Source organism: Mobula hypostoma, chromosome 1 (genome assembly GCF_963921235.1).
Source record: "Mobula hypostoma chromosome 1, sMobHyp1.1, whole genome shotgun sequence".
NCBI lineage: Eukaryota > Metazoa > Chordata > Chondrichthyes > Myliobatiformes > Myliobatidae > Mobula > Mobula hypostoma.
In genome coordinates this window covers 82,010,579-82,035,759 of record NC_086097.1, presented here as the reverse complement: position 1 = coordinate 82,035,759, position 25,181 = coordinate 82,010,579, and the positions used below count along the sequence as shown (strand labels likewise).

The 25,181-nt window shown below is 40.4% G+C and overlaps 1 protein-coding gene across 2 annotated transcripts in view; it reads right to left on the bottom strand.

Moving 5' to 3' along the window:
* Positions 1 to 11,958, bottom strand: part of max (myc associated factor X) — a 29,517-nt gene extending 17,559 nt beyond the window's left edge. The window contains exons 1-3 of one of the 2 annotated variants that reach the window (XM_063051781.1): positions 11,757 to 11,958; positions 11,519 to 11,545; positions 5,578 to 5,685 (exon numbers count right to left, since the gene is read on the bottom strand). In XM_063051781.1, the coding sequence (XP_062907851.1) occupies positions 5,578 to 5,685; positions 11,519 to 11,545; positions 11,757 to 11,792 (171 nt within the window). In that variant the 5' untranslated portion in view covers positions 11,793 to 11,958. The remainder of the gene's footprint in view (positions 1 to 5,577; positions 5,686 to 11,518; positions 11,546 to 11,756) is intronic. The other variant, XM_063051792.1, reaches the window with a different exon arrangement.
* Positions 11,959 to 25,181: the final 13,223 nt, after the last annotated feature.

The following is a 25,181-nucleotide window of genomic DNA, read 5'->3' as shown; positions in this document are numbered from 1 at the left end:
GAAGACAGCTACTGCACAGAGAAGCTACAGGGGGTCGTAAATTTAGTCAGCTCCATCTTGGGTACTAGCCTACAAAGTACCCCAGGATATTTTCAAGGAGCAGTGTCTCAGAAAAGTAGTGTCCATTATTAAGGACCCCCAGCACCCAGGGCCTGCCCTTTTCTCATTGCTATCATCAGGTAGGAGGTATAGAAACCTGATTTTGCATGATTTTTAATCTATTCAATATACATATGTTATAATTCATTAATTGCTTTTCTTCTATATTATGTATTGCATTGAACTGCTGCTAAGTTAACAAATTTCATGACACATGCCAGTGATAATAAACCTGATTCTGATTCTGCTCCACGATTCAAAGAATTCATGACTGATCCTCAATACCATTTCCCTCTCTTCTCATAGCTCTTAATGCCTTGTGTCAAGAAATATGTTGCCAGTATACATTCAGCCCATGACCCCTAATTTTGCAAACTTTTCCCTAGTTCAGCTGTAAACATCTTGTTCTATAAACTGAGACTGTGACTCCTGGTGTTAGATCTCACCAGAAACAACAACAGTGCATCCAGCCTGTCAGACCTCTGGGTGTAGCTGCCACATATAATCATTGGAGCTCCATACTGCTCAAGTCCTGACATTCTGGAACCAGCTTAGTGCTCAGCAACCCTCAAACAGGTGAAGTGGGTTTAGCAGGCTGTGACTGAAACACTCAGCAAGAAATCTGAGCCATTAAAAAACTACATGGTTTTCTTCAGTTATATTTTTTTTAAAACTGTGTTCCAGCCACAATCAATTTGGACCATAGACTTTCATAACGACACAAATTCCTTTCAAGCAATTAAAACATAACTTTCAATTCTAACAGAAGCTTCCCTCCACTTCCATTTTTGTAAAAGTAAAATGTCTTGTAACTGAAGAGCTTTAAACAGTTTCTCTTCTCCAAACTTCTCCTACTGCTTTAAAAAGTACATTTTGCAAATAAACTGAATGGCAGATTGAATGGGGTGGGATAGAGGTAGAAATAATGACATTCCTTTTGTGAATACCGGGGTAATATTCTGGCTGACAGGAATACAAATATATTGGTCAGGAATACATCCTAAACAATCAAATTGTCAGCATGCAGGAAGAAAGCCTGCGCAGCTCTAATATCTGATTATCAAAAAGCCAATTAGGTTACAATTTAAAACAGGAAATTCTGGAAGCTTTCTGCAGGTCTGGTAGCATCTATGGAAAGAGTCGCTGTTTCAGTTTAAAGACCCCAATTTACAGTTTCACTATTTTCATTTTCAATTATTAAAAACCTTAAAACCTATGAAGTGCCACAAAACAATTTCTCATGAAAATATTGTTCCTTTAGTAATAAACTAGAAACAGAAAAATCTTGTATAATTATATTTGACAAATATAGTTTTTCAAGATTTACAATACATCATTACTTATAAACCATAGGTTCAAAGATATTCCTCATCTTTGAACCTATGAAAAAGGTATCTTCTTATCTCATGTATGCTCTTACACAAGTCATCTCCGGGCAGTCCAAAATGCTTTGCAAGATAAGTATGTGATCTTACTGTTCTTATAAAACCTACAATAATTTACTCCTTTTCTCAGAGAAATACAGGGGAGGGGTCGGGGGGGGGAGGGTATATATCAAGATGTTGATCAACCAAATTATTGCTGTCTTATTTTTGATTATCTATCTTTTAATCCATTTTAAACAGCAAAAATGACTTCCTTCATTTTGGCTATCAGTTCCAAGCTGAGGCAATTTCAAAAATAACACTGGACAACAAAGATTTTGCTTCCTGAATACTTTTGGATGTATCTTATGATTTTGGGCTGCTGATCGTGAAAAATCACCATGGAGTTTCCCTACTACGCACCTCTTTATTCTTAAATAGAAAATTTATTAATTTGAAATTTGTGGCTGCTTGCTCACGTGGCAAGCGAACCGGCTCCAGCAGTCGTGGGTGAGTCCACAGCCAGTGGCAACCGAGAGGGCTTTGAGTACGGGACAGACCTTGGCCCGGAAGCCGACGTCACTTCTGTCCCGCAAAGAGCGGGGGATGCTGGGAGTGGGCACTTAAGCGCGCACGGATTGAAACAGTAAACAGTTCAACCAGACCCTGCTTGACTCAGTGTGTTGCTTTCACTTGTTGCATATCAGCACAACTACATTGGTGATCCCGACGGTCCAACAGCATTTGGACCCAGCATGAACAACTCGGCTCTGCAGAATGCAGTTTCCCTTAAACTGCCAACCTTCTGGACCACTCAACCCCTGGTCTGGTTTGAGCCTCGCCCAGTTCTAGGTCAGGCAAATTGTTTCAGATACCACCAGTTATTACTACGTGGTGGGTGCCCTTGAACAGGAGACAGCGGGCCGCATTATCGACTTTCTGCATCAGCCACCAGTAACAGACAAGTACGAGGCACACAAGGCCCTGTTAATCCGCACATCTGTTATTTCAATTCATAATTCGAGTCAGTTAAAATGTTGCCCATAATGTAAGCTGAAAAAGTTTTCAATCCTGTCCAGGCATAGCTGGGCATGTTTAGGCAGGGGGTATGCTACATGGCAGGACAGGTTTTAGAAAAACAGGACACGGAGTCTAGAGGAAACAGATGAAGATGCTATGATGCACAAGCCAGGAATGAAAAACGATACTGATACCGATACAGGTTTTGAACCCTTTATGTTGAATGAACCTCCTCTACTAACTCAGAGTAAAATGACTTGATCAGAGACTTGGGTTTGTCAAAGGCAAAAGCAGAATTACTGGATTCCACTCTGCAAGGATAGAATCCGCCGTCACCAGACCCAAAAATTTCTCTGAAGGATTTCGATATTTGAGACAGATGTTTCCCAGAATAACTGAAATCAAAATTAAGGAAGGCATTTTCGTAGGTCCATAAATCAAACAGGTCATCAAAGACAGGCAATTTGAACTTCTAGGGGACTGGGGAAAATCACATGGAAGGCATTCAAGGAAGTTGTTGAAAATTTTCTTGGCAACTACAGAGCACCAAGCTACGTGCAGCTGATTAACAACATGCTTTAAGCATACAAAACCAAGAAGTGCAAGATGTCACTAAAGATTCATTTTCTGCGTTCCCATTTAGACTTTTTCCCTGCAAATCTTGGCGCTGTCAGTGCCAGACATGGTGAAAGGTCTCAGCAGGACATTGCGGTCATGGAGATACTGTATCAGGGCAATTGGAACCCATCAATGCTGGCTGATTATTGTTGGACATTTAAGTGAGAAGCCTCAGACACCTGAGTGCAAACAAAAGTCATCAGCAAAACATTTTTAACTTAAGTTGAACTATTGCAAAGTGTCAGCACTGTTATGCAATTAAATGCATTATATGCAATAAAAGTTAATTTTTTGTTTCTTCGAATTCCAAGTCATCTGAAGTTTTTTTATGTTCAGCTTCAAGCGATCTATCATAAGCAAAATGAAATTCTGAGGAAGCAACGTTTTTGAAAAAAAATTGTTGTCCAGTGTAATCAATCCGCTGTTTCGAACCGTCATTATGCCTCATCATTTAGCGCCCTCAGTAGACTGCATTTGAAAAACAGATCTCCTAACGCAAGGATGTACCAGTAATAAAGGGTGTAATAAAGGGTGTGCAGCAGAGTTCACCAGATTCCAAAGGTGGCAGGTTTATTAAACAAATAAAATACTAAGCAAACTATGCAAGAATGAAAAGATGATCTCATTGAAACATGCAACGTTCTTACAATGCATGACTGATTATGATTCTCCATTCCTGGGGATATCTAGAACCGCAGGTCACAGAACCATTTGGACAAAGATGAGAAGTTATTTCTTCTACAAGAGAGAAGTGAAACTTTGGAATTCTCTGCCAAGAGGGCTATGGCAGCAGGTTAATCACTAATTATATTAAGCATGAATGGAAAGACATTGTTTTTAAGGAAAGTCAATGCAAGAAAGTGGAATTGATTTAAAATATCAGACATGATCTGTTGAAATGGCAAATAAAGCTGAACGCCTCACCTTGAACTCTTATGTTAACAAGGATCAAAGAAACTTCACAATACTGGTCAGCCAATTAATCAATTCTGATAAAAGATTATGTCTGACTGTCTATTACTTCCATTTACACGTCTCATTTGATGTGCTTGATATGATTTGATAAGAGTTAGACGCGACAAATTGATTGAGAGTAAAAGATCAAAGATCTGGAGGAAAGTAGGAGGTTGCACAAGAGATTGACTTGGTGCCAGAGGATTGGGGATTGTGAATTTTAGTGCCTCGGGGATTCTGTAAGACTCAAAGTTTTCCTTGCTTCTTGTGTATATTGAAGTAACTTGGGAGTCATTACTAGCAAATTTGAAGATGACATCAAAACTGACAGGAGAGTGTGGTTCTTGGCTATAGGAATCTACTAGTGGACCAGGAGGACAAGGTGATTATTAGGCCCTCCAGTTGTGAGGGTTGACCATAGATGTTGCTTCCTAGCTATCCACGTGATACGCAACTTGGGGCAGTGCAATAAGGAAAGCAAGCTGTTGCCCACGCATCAGGCTCCCCATCTCCATACAGCTGATGAATCCAAAGGAACAGCACCAGCAGCGTCACAGAACTCGCCAGTAGGTGCCAAACTCAATGCAAGACTGTCTTAGGAACTCCAATTTGGATTCTGATTCTCTCCCCACCCCCCTCCACCCCCTCAGGGTTTACTCCCGAAGCCTTCCCCATGAGAGGGTACAGCCACACAGCAGCAAAGGTTTGAGATCAGAGTTTTCATTCTCGTAGATGAGCTGCCAACCACGGCTTCTAAGCCCCATCTGCCAGAAGTGACTGGTTTTAAGGTGCCAGTAACCCAACCTTTGTCCTTTCTCCTGCCAGCAGAAATGGCTTCATGCGGCTCAGTAGCTAAGCCACATGAAAAGGCCAGGAGCTGGACTCGGCTGTCAGAGGCTATGAGACGCATGCCATTATAAGCATTTAATAGGTAGAGAGAGATTATCCGCACCATCTCCCACAGCTATGAAAACCTGATTAAGATTATTGATTTGGCTAGACAATGGGACTGCATAATAAATGACAGGACATTGGGCCAAGTGGAGAAATCTCAGAATTCATATTGATAGTTCCTTAGCAAGGTGGCTGTGGAGGCAGATTAGACATTTGCCTTTGCTGCTCCACAGCAATCTCATGCTTCATCTTTGTGCAACATCTACTAGTCATAATCATACTTCATTGATCCCAGGGGGAAATTGGTTTTGTTACAGTTGCACCATAAATAATAAATAGTAATAGAACCATAAATAGTTAAATAGTAATATGTAAATTATGAAATAAATCCAGGACCAGCCTATCGGCACAGGGTGTCTGACCCTCCAAGGGAGGAGTTGTAAAGTTTGATGGCCACAGGCAGGAATGACTTTCTATGACACGCTGTGTTGCATCTTGGAGGAATGAGGCCGTAGATATAAAAAATATTCTCACCTCACTCAACACTAACACATCAACTACTTTATTTCCCCAAACATTTTGCTTAATATGAACACTAGTGGTGAAAATAAAGTTGTGGAACACAAACCTTTTCACCCTGGAGTGATGGTACGGAGTCACGTAAACTGTGAAAGCTGTCTTTAATGTGATCTCTGCGCTTGCGCTCCAAAGCATTGTGGTGTGCTCGCTTGTCCGCCTGAAAGACAATTTTCATTCTTTAAATCATACCTTAATGTAATCTATCTTAAAATGTCTTTTACTATTACAATTTTATGTAGCTAAGTAACATTTAAGATTTGATTTTCATACAAGTATAAGCCAAAATTCAATGGATTTCAGTATGCTTTGACAATATTTACAATTGGCAACATTCCAAATTATTTTGATCAGATTGACTCAAAAGTGGCACTATTTAAATTAATGTCACAAGATCCTAAAATCACACTTCTAGTTTGGGTTTTAAGCTTCTACCAGCCCCACTAAACCATCGACATCTTATTCGTGTTTAGAAGTCCAATGGTTGTTTTTCCTTGCAAGGCTCAATTTCAATTATTCAAACTTTTGGAAAATTGTCAGTACAGGCTCAAATCCTGTTTATCCTGTCTTCAAACATTGTACTGAAATCCAAGTTGTGAAAAAAAAATTTAAGGATAATTTAACACTGCAGTGCCCATATAAAAGAATAGAAAGATAGCTGATTTCAAGTAACTAAGTTCAACAGTCCAAGTACCATCGTGTTAGAACTTGACGTTTATTTATTTTCTCTGTACTTAAACACAGCAGAGTGGAAAAAAAGATTGTGTATTCCCTTTTCTCCAGAATCAGATTATCATGACCATCAGAATTCAAATAGCCAAGATGCCTGATAAGGTGAATGTCTAGCTTTGTCTAGCTGACAAACAACAGAGCAAAGCAAACCAAACCTTCCCAAGTACTGTTCTAATCTATCTAGTCACAGCAGGAGTTATGGTGCATTACTATGAAGCAGCACTTGTTAATAGCCAACTCAGTAATGCCACATTTTTACAACAGAACAGAAAGCTGATAAAGAAAGTATATGGCATGCTTGCCTTCATTAGTCAAGGAATTGAGTTCAAGAGTCAGGAAGTTATTTTGCAGCTTTATAAAACTCCAGTTAGGCCACATCTGGAATAGTGCATTAAATTCTGGTTGCTGCATCATTGCAAGGGTGCCAAAGCTTTGTAGAGGGTGCAGGAGAGGTTTACCAGGATGCTGCCTGAATCAGAGAGCATGTGCTACAAGGAGATGTTGGACAAATGTAAGTTGTTTTCTTTGGAGCAGCAGAGGCTCAGGAGAGATCTGATAGAGGTCTGTAAGGTTATGAGAGGCACAGATAAGAGTAGAAAGCCTGTATCTTTTTCCCGTTGTTGAAATACTTAATACTTGAAGACACGTATTTAAAGTGAGAGAGGTTAAGTCAAAGGAGATGTGCAGGGAAAGACAGTGTTCTTTTTAAAGACAGTGAAATATACCTGGAGTGTCAACAGCACTGGCAAGTACATCAGCTGAGTTCTACAGCTAAGGCCACAGTGATAACCAAAGTGGCATGTTATCCTGTGAATCAGGATTGCTTTGTAAAACTGAAATCATTTCGTACCAGGCAGAAATGTTTTCAAGTGACCAGTTATTTGTGGAAGGATGAACAGTAGTGGCAGAAAGCACATTGTCATAATCCGAGGACACTTGCAAGAGTTTGTCAGGGCAGCATGCCAGGCCTAACCTTTGTCAGCTACATCATCCAGACAGAAACACTGATGACTGCAGAGATCGGAATTCTGCTTACAAACCTTTCAATCGTGCGACAGGCCCTACCTCCACATAGCCTCTACCAACATAATATTCAGCTATTTGCTGAGTCGCAAGTAATACTCCCAACACAGGTGCTAACCGTGGCCATCTCCAACGAGATAATCCAATCACTTCTATCTGAAACTCAGCATTAACATTGCTAAATCTTCAGATCAACATCCTCTACACCAGTACTGACCAGAAACTTAACTGCAGCAGCTGCATAAACTTCGCAGCTTTAGGAGTAGCAGAGAGAGCGAGTAAATATGTGGCAAGCCACTCATCATACTCTCAAAGCTCAGACACTTCCAACACCACTACGTCAATGTTATCCTGGACAAAACAGCTTGATCAACACACCATCTACCACTTCTTGTATTCATACATTACTATACCGTGACTGAGGAGTACAAGATACACTGCACCATCTCGCACATTTAAACAAGAGATATCAACACCAAATCCAAGTCATACATCATCTTAATTTGGAAATACAGAGTATTCTTTATCATTCACAGATTACAGTCATGTAACTCTTTCCCCATAGCATCATCGGCACGCTTTCATCACCTCATTAGAGTATAGATGATTAAAATCTGGGCATCGCCTAAGATTGTAATCAATAGACATAAAAGAACCCTTGGTATTCGTAAGAAACATGACTGAAAAGAATGGCAAACTAAAATGATCCAGTCTTTCCACAATATTATTCCAGCAGCTCTAGGAGTTCAAACTGGTAGCTACAAGCAAAGTTTGCTTATATTTATTTATATCATGAAAATAATTTAAATTTGGTTACTAACTGTTCTATATTTAGCTTAAATAACATCACTTCAGAGTGAAATAAATAAATTCTGGCCCAAAGTATGGGGGGGCGGGGGGTGCTATTGCAAATCTAATGCAAGTTCTTTTGTAATAAAAGAGCGGATATTGCAATAGTAGAATGAAAAAATCCTGACACAATAGTTTTAAGCATTTCTGCCCAGTATAATTAACTTCAATATCTATAATTGCTGTATTTAAATTTTAAATCTTGACATTTGAAAATTTCCATTTGGAGTTTAGTGATACACTAAGGGACTGCTGAACAAAAAATATTAAATGCAAAATTGTGCTGAGCACAAATATTTATATAAACTTACGCTCAAGAAAAAAAGATTGCTGTAATCACTCTAGTTGTAATGACTTTACAATTTGTGAACTCAACCACAATGGAGGTAATTAGTAAATAAATCACACCCCCACAAGAGGTAAATAAAAGCTTTTCATTTCTGGACAGCTTGTTTTTAACTCCAATGAAGTGAAGCCAAATCTTGAGCCCTACAGTTTTAGTATCTAGATTTAACAACATGCAGAACTTTACTTTGAAGTAGTGAATAATTGTTTCTACGAAACAATGGTTTTCACCATCATACAGCATGATCACACAGGTTCTGTCACACTGATGATCAAGTACCTCTCTACAGTAACCCTATTTTATTTTCCCCACTTTACTAACAACTTCCCCCCGTCAAGATTTTAATGGCACAGAAGAGACAACTCAGTGACTAATTAAACTTTGAGCTTGTACATGCTTATTACGTAGTAGGAAAGCAAAGCTTCCAAAAAAATGCAGATAAAGAACATGAAAATTCATAATTGGAAGACTGAGGAGGAATCCAACCATTTTGAGGAACCACAAAATTCTTTACGGGATGAGAGTAAATGCTGAAAGTCTCACTCACTGATTGGCATATGTGTAACTAGGGCAGGTCTCAGAACACGGGGTCAGCCGCAAAACAGGAAATGCTGGAAACACTCAAACAGTTTCAGGTCATAGTTCCTTTATCTGACTCTTTTTCTCTTTTCACAGATATTGCTTGACCTACTGAGTATTACTAGCAATATCTGTTTTAGTTTCAAATTTCCTGCATAAAACTCCATTTTCAAACTCAGCTACACAAGTTTGAGACATTTAATCATTCAGAGAATCGTGACCATTTGGAATTCACCACTCCAGAGCACTGTGGATGTACAAAACATTGGATTTTGGCTCTGAGAGAATCAAAGTCAATGAACAACCTGCCTAAATGGTATGTGGAAAGAGGCTGGGGAGAGAAAGAGGGGTGGTCAGGCACATGATTACCCCTTGTGTTCCAAAAAGATATACATAAACATTTAAAAGTTACACTAACCAAAAAAAGTCAGCAAATTCTCTCCTAAAGTAGTTCTCAGGAATTTTCATCTAACAAACCAACACAGTTCAGCATACAACCACATCAATCCAAATCCTCTATCTACAGCCAAATTTGAACATTGTTAAAGGGTGTAACTTGCCTCAATTGATTAACATAGGAAATTCTGTTGCAAATGAAGCACATTGAATTGGGAAACAGATTTGTCTGAGTGAATCTGATACCAAGATTTTCTTTAAAAATCTAATCGCCGTAACATCTATAAGCATACAGACATTCCCACTATAATTGATATGTTCAAAATGGTTTGGAATTAGGAAAATAAAATGTAATAAAGGGAGTACAGTCTGCAATTAATTTACAAACCATTTAAGGTTATAAACATTCCTGGTACAGCCGTGTTTAAAACACTTTCAGTTTTATTTGGATTGCATTAATTTATTTCACTCCATAAACTGAAAGATGTACATTCACAGTAAGGTCACAATTTTTGCCTATCATTCAAATTAAAAGGCAATCCATAGTTTTTCTATTTCCCAGTCAGAAGCGAACATTTAAGTTTTCAATTCCCATTTCTACTCTTTAGGTCAAAATTACCCTCTCTCTTGGTATTTAAACATTAGTTAATTACCAATAAAGTTTAACTCATTAGTGGGTGACAATGCACAAAAAATTTCCCCATTTTTGCTCTAAAAAGCAAAGTCATCCCAATGCATTTTCTTTTCAGCAAATCAGGACTGCAGACTCTAACAAAAGTTTCAGTGCTGTTGACACTCAAACTGAACTTACAGCTGTGACAACAGAGATTATGCCTCATCTACTAAATCAAGACATTCCCAGTTGCCTAAAATTGGGCACCATATACACACAATACTCAGAAGTCAGCAAACCATTTGGCAACCAGCTTAGTTGGAAAAGGCAATATGTCTGATATAATGCAAACATAATATATAGACTATGTTGTGTAATCACAAAATGAGCTACTTTGTTCTGTGACCACTCAGGCTAATTTTACTGACTTCTTTAGACAGTGCATACCAAGGTAGATAACTTATGAAACTTAATGCCAGTCCCTTTAAAAGGAAACTGTTTTGCAAGCTGATCAACAATTATACAAAACTTCCTGGAGTCCATTTTGTGTTATACACCCACAATCAAAAGAAAACCTCGTACATCTAACTTAACTATTTACATTTGTTATTGATCTTTTTTAAATGTTTCTTGAAGAACACGAATAAGAATCCTTTGCAGCAGCTGGTCATCCGAACACGCTGTATGAAATACATATACACAACTGCAAAAGAGGAAGGGGAAAAAGCGTCACGACGAATTTCAGGTGTTCTTTTAAAACTTTTTTTCAGGTTTACCATATGTAAACCTTTCATACTGACAGGATGAGGAAGAAGGTGGGTAGGGTTCAATAAGATAAAATGACAAACGAAAAAAATTTAAACAAGTTATTTCCAGTAACCTATCTGCCCAGCTTCAGCACAAGGGCGCCGAGGCTTGTAGGCCAAATGTATATTTTCTGATTATATATACACACAAACACAGGAGACGAATATTTTTCAACTAGGGAAAAACTAGCACATCAAAAAAACTGACGTTTTAGAATTAAGACAGCAAGGGTTCTTTCATCCTAAAGATTAAGGAGCCCAAAGTAGGTACGCTTTAATATTTAGAAAAATCGCTATTATTTGTTTTAAGTGAACAATAAACCCGATTTCTCTCTTGAGGCCTGTGGTTGGATAATCGCCCAGGAACAGGAGCCGTGCCGTGAAAGATAGCAGTGGCCTTCCTCTTAACACATCGCCAGTTCCTGTCTCGGACTCAAAGGCCTCCTACAGAGAGCCTCATCCGAGCCAACCTCAGGATTAAAAATCAATCCCGTATTTAAGAGAGAAAAGGGTAGGAAGTGTTTTTTTTTGAAAAAATACAAAAAAAAATCAATAATCCATATTGTTTTGGGATGATTAATTTTTTTTATGAATATGAAAAAAAAACAAAGCGTCGACACGGGGTCTATGTTAATCCTCCGTTACGTACCGCTGTCTGAAACCTCGGTTGTTCTTCCTGAAAAACAGACAAGTGACAAAATGATCATAAAGGGCTAGAGTCTGGCGCTTTACAAAAAAAAATTAACGGTGAGAAGGGGGTGGGGGGAAATCCGTAACTACAGAGAAAGGAAAAGAAATGTATATAATCAGGAGGGAATAAAAACAAGAAAACAACACGTTCAATTCAACAGCGATAAAAAGGCCGAGACCAGTCCGGCCAGACTTACATCGCTCTCCACCTCGATGTCATCATTGTCGCTCATGCTTTTTACAGACAAAAAATAACAAACACGGCGACCTTAAAACTGAAACTAAAAACTCCACAGGCGCAGACTGTCTCAATGTTAATGAACGTGGAAGAAGAGATAAACACACAGGAGAAACCAGCGGAAACCACTCGTGACTCCAGCACTGCCAGTGACCGACTACGCACGCGCGCCGATCGCACTACCCTTCGGGAGTTGTAGTTAACCGCCCGCTGATCTGCGACTTGAGCGGCCTTCATTGGACTACATTTCCCAAAAAGCCGTCTTTGTTTTTTTCCGCGCAGGGTTTGTCAGGCTGGAGATTCCGTGACGGAAATTGCGTAGGTATTGAACGTAGAGCATTAAGGGAAATGTAGTTTCCGTTGACCTCTTCGCGATAGGACTTCCCATGATTCAAAGCTCCATGTTAAAGGAGATGGCTGCTTGGGGAGGGAGAGCAGGAGGAAGTAGTTGTAGATGTCGAGAGTAGTTTATGGAGCGAGCTTTTAGAATTTACGACAAACGAAGAATTTTCGTTGAGACTTTCGGGTTCTTATTTATTACAGTAAACATTTTAGTCTTTCTGTTGGATTGAAACTTCAGTGGTAAAGTTCAGAGTAGACATTAATGTGTGATGTTTTCCTGGTAGACCAATTGCTTCTGCCTGTTCTCGTGTCTGCATACCTCGGATTCATTTTATCCCCCTTGTTTCAGTCCTTTCCTATCTACTTTTGGGGCTTATCACATGTCCTTGATCTCCTCAACAACTTTCAATTCTCTGGCCCTGACCATCTCATTTTCACTATGGATGTACAGTTTCTATACACCTCTATCCCCCATCAAGAAAGCCTTAAAGCTCTCCACTTTTTTATTGACAACAGACCCAACCAGTTCCCCTCCACCACCACCCTCCTCCATCTGGTGGAACTGGTCCTCACCCTCCATGGTTTCTCTTTGGCTCCTCACACTTTCTCCAAACTCAAGGTGTAGCCATGGTTCCCAGCAATTCCTGCCTTTTGGCGATTATGTGGAACAATCCATGTTCCAAGCCTTCCCTGGTAATGTTCCACAACCCTCTGCTACATTGATGACTGCATTGGTGCTGCTTCATGTGCCTGTCCTGAGCTTGTCAATTTCATCAAATTTACCTCCAACTTAAACCCTGCCCTTAAATTCACTTGGTCCACTTCTGATAACTTTTTACCTCGTTCGATCTCTCTATTGTCATCACTGGAGGCAAACTGTTTACTGATATCTTCTATAAACCCACTGACCCCCACAGCTAAATTGACTTTACCTATCCTCACCCTGTCTCTTGTGCAATTGCTATTCTGTTTTCTCATTTCCCTTGTTTCCAGCGCATCTGTTCTCAGTATGATGTTTTCCTTTCCAGTACATCAGAGATGTTCTCCTTCAAAGAATAGGGTTTTGTCTGCGTCACCATTGATGTTGCCATCACCCACGTCTCCATTTCCCGGACATCATCCCGCTGCCTTAACAGGCATAGAGTTCCTTTTGTCCTTATCTACCACCCCATAAGCTTCTGCATCCAACACATCATTCTCCACAACCTCTGCCATCTTCAATAGAATCTACTACCTCCCCACCATTCTCAGCTCCCTGCAGAGATTGTTCTCTCTGTGATTCCCTTGTAGATTTGCCCCTTCCCACTAAACTCCCTTCTGGCACTTACTGCTGCAAGAGTAGAAAGTGCTACACCTGCCTATTCACTTATTCACTCACCTCTGTTCAGGGCCCCAAACAGTCCATCCAATTGAGGCAACACTTCTGCTGTGTATCTATTGGGGTCACCTGCTGTATCTACTACACCCGATGGAGATGCCTATCTGTAAAAAGCATTATTTCCTAGTGGCCAACCATTTAAATTCCAATCTCCATTCCCATTCCAACATGTTTAACCGTTCTCAGGTTGTAAGAAAAACACTTCATATTCCATCTGGGTCGCATCCAGCCTGATGACATGACCATTGATTTCTCTAATTCCTGGTAATCTTCACTCTCCTCCTTCTCTCTTCACCCATTCACATTCTGGCTCCCCTTTTACCTCATCTTACCACCTATCACCTCCACCCGGTGCCCCTCCTCCACTTCCCCCTTTTCCCAAGGTCCACTCTCCTCTCCCATCAGATTCCTTCTTCAGGCCTTGACCTTTTCCACCCATCACCTCCCAGCTTCTGACTTCATTCACTCCCCCACCCACCTGGCTGCACCTATCACCTTCTAGCCTGTACTCCTTCCCCTCCCCCCACCTTATTCTGGCTTCTTACCCATTTCTTTCCAGTTCTGAGGAATGGTCTTGGTCTGAAATGTCAGCTGTTCATTCTTTTCCCTAGATGCTGCTGAGTTCCTCCAGCATTTTGTGTGTGTTGCTCTCGATGTCCAGCATCTGCAGAAACTCTTATGCTTATGTATCATTTCTCTCCAAATTCTTATGACGGAATTTTGACTTGAAGCATTAACCATGTTTCTTTTTACTACTGAAAACCTGTGGGTGTGTGCAGCTTTTCTGATTTTATTTCAAATAAAACTTCAAGACTTTGCCCGAATATACCTCCTTGTGCAATTGGATCTTCGATTTCCTCACTTGCAGACTCTAGTCGGTTCAGATTGGCAACAACATCTCCTCCACAATCTCCATCAGCACAGGTGCAGCATAAGGCTGCGTGCTTAGCCCCCTGCTCTACTCACTTTATACTTATGACTGTGAGGATGAGCACAGCTCCTGTGCCATATTCAAGTTTGCTGACAACACCATTGTCATTGGCCGCAGCAAAGGTGGCACCACAACAACAACACCTCACTCAATATCAGCAAGACCAATGAACTGAGTATTGACTTCAGCAGGAGGAAACCGGAGGTCCATCAGCCAGTCCTCACTGGGGGATCAGAAGTGGAGATGGTTAGCAACGTTAAATTCCTCAGTGCTATCAATCTTAGAAGATCTGCCTTGGGCCCAGCACATAATTACCATTATGAAGAAAGCATGACAACACCTCTACTTCCTTAGAAGTTTGTGAAGATTCAGCATGGCATCTAAAACTTTGACATATTTCTGTAGATGTGTGGTGGAGAGTATATTGACTGGTTGCATCACTGCTTGGTATGGAAACATCAATGGCCTTGAATGGAAAATCCTACAAGAAGTAATGGATGTGGCCCAGTCCATCACAGGTAAAGCCCACCGCACCATTCAGCACATCTGCATGGAGCGCTGTCGCATCCATCATCAAGGTCCCCACCACCCAGGCCATGCTCTTTTCTTACTGCTGCCATCACACCAAATGTACAGGAGCCTCAGGATCCATACTACCAGGTTCAGGAAACAGTTATTACCCTTCAACCATCAGACTTTTGAACCAGAGAGGAAAACTTCACTCGTCCCAGCATTGAACTGTTCCGAAAACTAATGAGTCACTTACAATGACTCTTCATCTCACATTTCGATATTTAGTGCTTATTTGTTTATTATTATTTCTTTTTTTTTCTTTACTATTTGGGCAGTTTGTGGTCTTTTTCACATTGGTTGTTTGTCCATCCTGTTGGGTTTGGTGTTTCATTGATTCTGTTGCGTTTCTTGGACTTGCTGTGTATGCCTGCAAGAAAACAAATCTCAGGGTTGTGTGCGCTGACGTATATGCACTTTGCTAATAAATTTATTTTGACCTTTGATCACCACTATTTGCATGCTTGTTTGTTTTCATTGTACAATGCCTAGCAACTGAGGTTCAATATTCAGTAAAGTAGCCAGCATAATTGAAGTCGCCACCTACCCCAGGTATCCGCTCGTCTCCCACCTATCAGACAAAAGACACAAAAGCATAAAATGACTTACCACTGGGTTCAAGGACAGCTTCCATCTCACTGGTGTAAAACTATTGAACAGTTCTCTAGTACGGTAAGATGGAGTCTTGAACTCATCATCTACTTCGTAGTGCCTCTGCATCTTATTGTTTGCCTGAATTATACTTTCTGTGTAACTGTACACTTAATTCTGCATTTTATAATGAATTGCTTTAGGAATTATATGCAAGACAGTCAAGTCAAGTTTATTGTCATTTAACTATATATGTGTATACCGCTAAATAAGACAACATTTCTCCAGACCAGGGTGTAAGGCACAGTAGTACACATAGCACACACATAATACACAATAACTTAGGAAAGTAAGAATTAAATCTACATATGAATTACACATAGATAAACAAAGTAAAGTGCATAAATTAAATATTGTAGGGTACAGAACAAATCATCTGGTGACACTTTGAATGCAATGCAGCAGGGAGTTCAGAAGCCTAATGGTCCGAGGGAAGAAGCTGTTTTTCACCCTGACCGTTCTTGTCTTTGTGCATTGTGCTGGATGGATGGGTGGGATCCTTGATAATACAGAGGACCCTGCATAAGCAATGCTCCTGATAAATGCCCCTGATGGAAGGTAGGGAGACCTCTATGATCCTCTTGGCCATTCTCACAGGCCTTAGTAGGGACTTACGGTCTGATGCTCTGCTGCTCCCATACCAGATAGAGATGCAGCTTGTCAGGACACACTCAATGGGACTCCAGTAAAATTCAGTTAAGATGGTGGGTGGGCCTCAATCTTCCCAGGAAGTGGAGGCACTGCTGTACCTTCTTATTCAGGGAGGTGTTTTTGAGGTTGTCTAGGATGTGAACTTCCAGGAACTTGGTGCACTTAACTCTCTCTATGGAAGAGCCATGTATGCTCACAGGGGGATGGTTCATTTGCACCTTCCTAAAGTCCACGATCATTTCCTTGATCTTCTCCATGTTCAAACCTAGGTTGTTGTTCTCACACCAGTCCACCAGCTGCTCCACTTCCTCTCTGTACTCCGACTCATCATCGTTGATGAGGCCAACCACTGTGGTGTCACCTGCAAACTTGATGACATGCATTGAGCTGGATCCTGCGACACAGTCTTGTGTCAGCAGTGTGAACAGCAGTGGGCTGAGCACACAGCCCTGGGGAGTGTCAGTACTCAGCGTAATGGGACTAGAGACGTTGCTGCCCACATAGACTGACCGTGGCATTGCTATTAAGAAATCAAGGTTCAAGTTACAGAGGGAGGCATTGAGACCCATTGAGGACAGTTTCTGGGTTATGTTGGTGTTAAATGCCAAACTGAAGTCCATAAACAGTGAACTGGTATATGAGACTGCATTTTTGCAGAAGGGACAGGACAGAGAGGAGGGTAGAAGTTATGACATCATCAGTGGATGGATTCAAGTGATAAGCGAACTGGAAGGGGTCCAATATAGCCGGAAGAAAGGCTTTAATGCACTCCTTGACCAGCTGCTCAAAGCACTCCATAATGGTTGATGTTAAATCTGCCAGACAATAGTGATTTAGGTAGGTTACTGTTGCGGGAATGATGGTTGCTGCCTTGAAAACTGTTGCAGAGAGATGTTGGATATATCCATCAGCACATCAGTTAGCTGGTTTGCTAAGTCTTTCAGACCCATCCAGGTATAGTATTGAGCCCCACAGCTTTGTGTGGGTTGACCCTGGCCAGGGTCTTCCACACCTCTGCTTTAGCCAGACGGGACGCCTGCTCCCCTGGGGGAAGAGGTTTCTTCCTCACCAGCACTTTGTTCTGTGCATCAAACTGTGCAAAAGAAGTTCAGCCTGTCGGGGTGTGAGGCATCCTGGCTGCTGACGAGCTGGTTAGACTTGTAGTCTGTAATCCTCTGAGTTCCCTGCCATGTGCGCCTCATGGCTCTGGTATCACAGAAGCAGGTGAAAATGTTCCTATTTTGCCTTCCTGATGGAGTGGGAAAGCACGGTTCTTGCTTCCCTGAGAGCTGTCACATTCCCCAGTCTAAAGGCAGCCTCGGCTGTGCATGGAACTCTGCAATAAGACATGGCCTCCAACTTGCCCTCATGTGGATGTGTTTTGTGGTGCTAACATCCTCAGTAAACTTCTCTTTTTTTGCCGCTCACAGAATCCATATATTCCTCAACGATAACAGGAGGAATAGGTAGCAGCCTCCCTGAGCATTCTCCAGTTCGTGTTTACAAAGCAATCCTGCAATGCTGAGATTGCTCCCTCCTACCGGGTTTTTGGCTTCTTTAGAGCTAGTTTGGTCTGTTTAATCAGTGGTTTGTATGCTGGAATTAGCATAACAGGTAAGTGATCTGAGAGTTCAAGGTGGGGTTGGGGGCCTGGTATGTTAGTTTTTCACAGTACCTCAGTATGTATGACAGTAATAAACCAATTTATGAGTTGGAAGCGCAAGTACCTCATACTGTACCTCAGTATGTGTGACAGTAATAAACCAATTTATGAGTTGGAAGCACAAGAGGCTGCAGATGCTGGGACTTGGAACGAGAAAAGAAGAAACTGGGTCTGGCAGCATTGATGGAGGACAATGCCAGAGAACAACAGCAGAAGATCAGGATAATTAAAGGGATGTTGTGATGAGGACTCGTGGACTCAGAAACATGATATACTGCAGAGAGGTTGAGAGGGCAAAAACTTGCAAAATGCAGTTTAATGTGGAAAGGCGTGAGGTCATTGGAATCAGTCCAGAGGAGATTCACAGGCCTAACTCCTGGGATGAGATGACTCCTATTATGAGCAGTGAAAGCAATTAAATCCATATTCTTTGTGGCTTTGAAGAGTGAAGCATATTATTGAATCCTAAAGGTCCCATGGAGCAGGACAGACTAGATGTCAGAATGATTCCATTAGTCGTAAAAACTTGAATGAGGGAATATAGTTACAAGATTATAGGGTTTTTTTTTTAAAAATATGGTCCACTGGAAACTAAGGTACATTTTTTTCTTCACGAAGTGTCTCTGGAATTCTCTAATTCAGAAGATTGTGAATGATAAAACATAGGTGGTACTTAAGGACGAAGTGGATTTGTTTTTGGAAAGTCGGGGAGTTGAGGGCGGTAGGGAACTGGTAGAGAAGAGGAGATTAGGCCTGTGGGGGTTTTACCAGGCAGGTTTAAGTGACGGATGCCCTAATTTGAACCCATTTTTTATATCTCCATATAACTATGAAACCTGATGAGAACCTGCAGACTATAAAAAATGAATTAAAACACAAAAATTAAACTGTGGATGCTGCAAGTTTGAAATAAAAATGAAAAATGCTGGGAATACTCACGGGTCAGCATCTTTAGAGAGAAAAATGGTTCTGATGAGGTGTCCTGATTGAAACTTATGTCTAAAGTTTAAAACTTTAAACAAAACAAGCAAATGTAAGTGATATGAATTTACAATCTCATGCAAATTAAACCCTTTAAGATGATATTTGAATAAAGATTTTTACAAGAGTAATATCACTGTTATCCAAATGCAGAACTTCAGGTTTGAATGTGTACGATTAGCCAGAATGCATTGGTAAGTCGGCCCCGAATGTTTCTCAAGAATTTCCAGCAATCCTTATTAAGTTGTTTTTCCAAAATTCGAGAAAGTGAAGAATCTTCAGTAGCTTTATACTTCTAAAAGGTTTATTATTTTCTTCATAAACCATTCTTTGAATAAAACAGCCTCATTTTAAACACGACTACAAAGTTCTTCCACACTATGAGCAGAGGCTAAAGAGCAAGCGTACCCCTCAACTTATGTTCTTGATATTCGTTGCTTATTTATTTATTTTATTATTTTGTTTGTTTTTTTTCTTTTTGTATTTGCGCAGTTTGTTTCTTTTGCACATTGGTTGTTTGTTCATCTTGTGTGTTGTTTTTGATTGAGTCAATTGTGTTTCTTTTTTTATATTTATACTTTATCTCAGGGTAGATTCATTTTCCTGCAAGCAGTCACAGTAAAGACGAAGGGTGAAGTAAATTCATTATGTTGACATTTATTATGGTGAGCACATCTGCACAGAGCTTTGACACAGGAAAGCAGTATCCACCCTCTGGGACCCCCACCATCCAGGCCATGTTCTCTTCTCACTGATGCTATCAGAAAAAAAGAAGCAAAAACCTTAGGACTGACACCACCAGGTTCAGGAGCAGCTATTGCCCGTCAACAATTAGAATCTTGAACCAAAGAGGGTAACTTCACTCAACTCCACTTGCCCCACTCAGTGAAATGTTCAAACAACCTATGGACTCACTTTCAAGGTCTCCTCATCTCATGTTCTCGAAATTTATTGTTTATTTATATAACCATACCATATAACCATATAACAGTTACAGCACAGAAACAGGCCATCTCGGCCCTTCTAGTCCGTGCCGAACGCTTACTCTCACCTAGTCCCACCAATCTGCACTCAGCCCATAACCCTCCATTCCTTTACTGTTCATATATCTATCCAATTTAACTTTAGATGACAATATCGAACCTGCACTTCTACTGGAAGCTTATTCCACACAGCTACCACTCTCTGAGTAAAGAAGTTCCCCCTCGTGTTACCCCTAAACTTTTGCCCCCTAACTCTCAACTCATGTCCTCTTGTTTGAATCTCCCCTACTCTCAATGGAAAAAGCCTATCCACGTCAACTCTATCTATCCCTCTCATAATTTTAAATACCTCTATCAAGTCCCCCCTCAGCGTTCTACACTCCAAAGAATAAGGACCCAACTTGTTCAACCTTTCTCTGTAACTTAGGTGCTGAAACTCAGGTAACATTCTAGTAAATCTTCTCTGTACTCTTTCTATTTTGTTGACTTATTTCCTGTAATTCGGTGACCAGAACTATACACAATACTCCAAATTTGGCCTCACCAATGCCCTGTACAATTTTAACATTACATCCCAACTCCTATACCCAATGCTCTGATTTATAAAGGCCAGCATACCAAAAGCTTTCTTCAACACCCTATCCACATGAGATTCCACCTTCAGGGAACTATGCACCATTATTCCTAGATCCCTCTGTTCTACTGCATTCTTCAATGCCCTACCATTTACCATGTATGTCCTATTTTGATTGGTCCTACCAAAATGTAGCACCTCACACTTATCAGCATTAAACTCTATCTGCCATCTTTCAGCCCACTCTTCTAACTGGCCTAAATCTCTCTGCAAGCTTTGAAAGCCTACTTCATTATCCACAATGCCACCTATCTTAGTATCATCTGCATACTTACTAATCCAATTTACCACCCCATCATCCAGATCATTAATGTATATGACAAACAACATTGGACCCAGTACAGATCCCTGAGGCACACCGCTAGTCACCGGTCTCCAACCTGACAGACAGTTATCCATAACTACTCTCTGGCGTCTCCCATTCAACCACTGTTGAATCCATTTTATTACTTCAATATTAATACCCAATGATTGAACCTACCTGACTAACCTTCTGTGTGGAACCTTGTCAAAGGCCTTACTGAAGTCCATATAGACAACATCCACTGCTTTACCCTCGTCAACTTTCCCAGTAACCGCTTCAAAAAAATTCAATAAGATTTGTCAAACATGACCTTTCATGCACACATCCATGTTGACTGTTCCTAATCAGACCCTGTCTATCCAGATAATTATATATACCATCTCTAAGAATACTTTCCATTAAATTACCCACCACTGACATCAAACTTACAGGCCGATAATTGCTAGGTTTACTTTTAGAACCCTTTTTAAACAATGTAACAACATGAGCAATATGCCAATCCTCCGGCACCATCTCCGCTTATAATGACATTTGAAATATTTCTGTCAGAGCCCCTGCTATTTCTACACTAACTTCCCTCAAGGTCCTAGGGAATATCCTGTCAGGATCTGGAGACTTATCCACTTTTATATTCCTTAAAAGCACCAATACTTCCTCTTCTTTAATCATCATAGTTTCCATAACTTCCCTACCTGTTTCCCTTTCCTTACACAATTCAATATCCTTCTCCTTAGTGAATACCGAAGAAAAGATATTGTTCAAAATCTCCCCCATCTCTTTTGGTTCCACACATAGCTGTCCACACACTCAGATTCTCTAAGGGACCAATTTTATCCCACACTATCCTTTTGCTATTAATATAACTGTAGAAACCCTTTGGATTTATTTTCACCTTATTTGCCAAAGCAACCTCATATCTTTTGGCTTTTCTAATTTTTTTCTTAAGATTCTTTTTACATTCTTTATTTTCCTCGAGCACCTCATTAACTTCATGCTGCCTATATTTATTATAGACATCTCTCTTTTTCCGAACCAAGTTTCCAATATCCCTTGAAAACCATGGCTCTCTCAAACTTTTAACCTTTCCTTTCAACCTAACAGGAACATAAAGATTCTGTACCCTCAAAATTTCACCTTTAAATGACCTCCATTTCTCTATTACATCCTTCCCATAAAACAAATTGTCCCAATCCACTCCTTCTAAATCCTTTCACATCTCCTTAAAGTTAGCCTTTCTCAAATCAAAAATATCAACCCTGGGTCCAGACCTATCCTTCTCCATAATTATATTGAAACTAATAGCATTGTGATCACTGGACCCGAAGTGCTCCCCAACACAAACCTCCGTCACCTGACCTATCTCATTCCCTAACAGGAGATCCAACACTGCCCCTTCTCTAGTTGGTACCTCTATGTATTGCTGCAAAAAACTATCCTGCACACATTTTACAAACTCCAAACCATCCCGCCCTTTTACAGTATGGGCTTCCCAGTCTATGTGTGGAAAATTAAAATCTCCCACAATCACAACCTTGTGCTTACTACAAATATCTGCTATCTCCTTACAAATTTGCTCCTCCAATTCTCACTCCACATTAGGTGGCCTATAATACACCCCTATAAGTATTACTACACCCTTCCCATTCAATTCCACCCAAATAGCCTCCCTAGATGAAACCTCTAATCTATCCTGCCAGAACACCGCTGTAATATTTTCTCTGACAAGCAATGCAACATCTCCCCCTCTTGTCCCTTGGATTCTATCACACCTGAAGCGACGAAATCCAGGAATATTTAGTTGCCAATCACACTCTCCCCCCCCCCCCGTAACCATGTTTCACTAGTAACTACAACATCATATTTCCAGGCATCAATCCATGCTCTAAGCTCATCCACCTTTCTTACAATGCTCCTAGCATTAAAATAAATGCTTCTAAGAAATTTTCCACCTCTTACTCTCTGTTTATCACTAACGGTGCAAACAACTTTATTATCTCCCTTTTCTTCCTTCTCCCCTACATCTGTTCCTACTCTCTGGTTCCCCTCCCCCCTTGTATCTAGTTTAAATCCACTGGAGCCTCTCTAGCGAACCTACCTGCAAGAATATTTGTCCCCCTCCAGTTCAGATGTAAACCATCCCGCCAGAACAGGTCCCACCATCCCTGGAAAACTGCCCAATTATCTATAAATTATTATTATTATTTCTATCTTTTTGTATTTGCACAGTTTGTTGTCATTTGCACATTGGTTGTATGCCCAAGTGGTGTGGTCTTTCATTGATTTTGTTATGGTTATTAATCTATTTAGGATTTATTGAGAATGCCCACAAGAAAATGAATCTCAGGTTTGTAAATGGTGACATATACAGTATGTACCTTTACAATAAATTTATTTTGAATGTTGAACTTCGACATATATAACCTTGATAATTTTGTATCGTCAAGAATAATTATGCTTTAGTAAATATAAGAATCTAAACAAATTCTCATTATTGTCAGAAGCCCACAACTGCATTATGATCAATTGGATGAAGTTTTCAGTTCGTTAGAGAATACAATTGTTATCTTCACCCTAATCTGTTATTTTTCTTCAAAGAATAGGTTTGAGTTTTGGAAATTCAAAGGAAAAAGAAACCATAGTTTTATTAATGATTTGGAAGTATGTATTTTATTCTTTTTCACTGTGAGACACCCAACTAATACAGTTAGAATTCCAGAGATCCCTTGCCAGTTTGGCTATATGGTGCTTTCAAACCCATGCTAGCTCTCTCCCCTCACTTCTGACTGATATCGTATCTATCATTAAACCAAATATCTAATTTAGTCCAGACTTCAGATACACCCACACTCCTCCACCCATCCCCAACAATACCATCCCATTACAAGAACAATCCTCAGTATTGTTAAAAGTCCACAACTGGGTTATGGCTCCGTGTCTGTGGACTCTGGGGTTCATGTTCTGTGTGTTATTTGTTTACTTTTTTAGTGTTTACATGATCTGTTCTTTTTTTGCACATTGGATATTTGATCATCTTTGTTCTGTGAGGTTTTTTTGTGGATCCTATTGTGTTTTCTGGTTGCCTGCAAGAAGAAGAACCTCAAGGTTGTATATAGTAGACATACGTTCATAGTAAATTTACCTTAACTCTGGACTTCGAGATCCACATCACTCACTATCCTGCTAATACTCATATTCTGTTTTCAACTGGCAGCCTGCCTAATCTGTTGTGAATTAATGCCTTCAACATGGTTAACAAATCTCCCCTGATTGTCCTATGCTCCAGGGAAAAAATGTCCTAGTCTAATCAACCATTTCCAATAACATTTGTCCTCAAGTCCCAGCAGTATCCTTCTAAGTTCCTTCTGCACTCTAAACAACCTTATTGATATCTTTCCTGTAGGTATGTGACCAGAGGGCACAGAATAGTTCATGTTAGGCCTCACCAACATCTTATACAATTTCAACATAAAATCCGAATTCCTGTACTCAGTACTTGGATTTATGAAGGCCAATGCGCCAGAAGCTCTCTTTGCAACTCTATCTGCCTAAGATGGCACTTGCAAGGAATAAGGGATCTATATTCCCAGATCCCTTTGTTCTACTGCACTCCTCAGTGCCCCACCGCTCAACTGTGTAAGTTGTACCCTGGTTTGTCCTCCCAAAGTTCAAGGCTCATATTTGTCTGCATTAAATTCTATCTGCTGTTTTTCAGTCCATATTTCCTACTGGTCCAAATCCTGTTGCAAACAGTCCGTCAGGGGCAAGGCCCTACCTACCACTGAGCACATCTACACTCCTGCTGGAAAGTAGCATCCATCATCAAGGACCCCCATCTCCCAGGCCATGCTCTCTTCCTGCTGCTGCCATCAGGAAGGAGGTACAGGAGCCTCAGAACCTACCTGTATTTACTGTGATTGCACACAAGAAAATGAAGCCCAGGGTTATATATGAGTTAATATACAGTGCCTCTAAAAAATATTTGCCCCCTTGGAAGTTTTAATGTTTTATTGTTTTACAACATTAAATCACAGTGGATTTAATTTGGCTTCTCTTTTAAACTGATCAACAGAAAAAGACTTTCGTGTCAAACTGAAAACAGATTTCTACCAAGTGATCTAAATAATTACAAATATAAAGCAATTGATTGCATTAGTATTCACCCCCCCTTAACAACAACAAGGTTAATGTCCTGGAGTGGCAAAGTCACAGTCCAGACCTCAATCCAGTTGAGAGTTTGTGGCTGGACTTGAAAAGGGCTATTCACTCACGACCCCCATGCAATCTGACAGAGCTTGA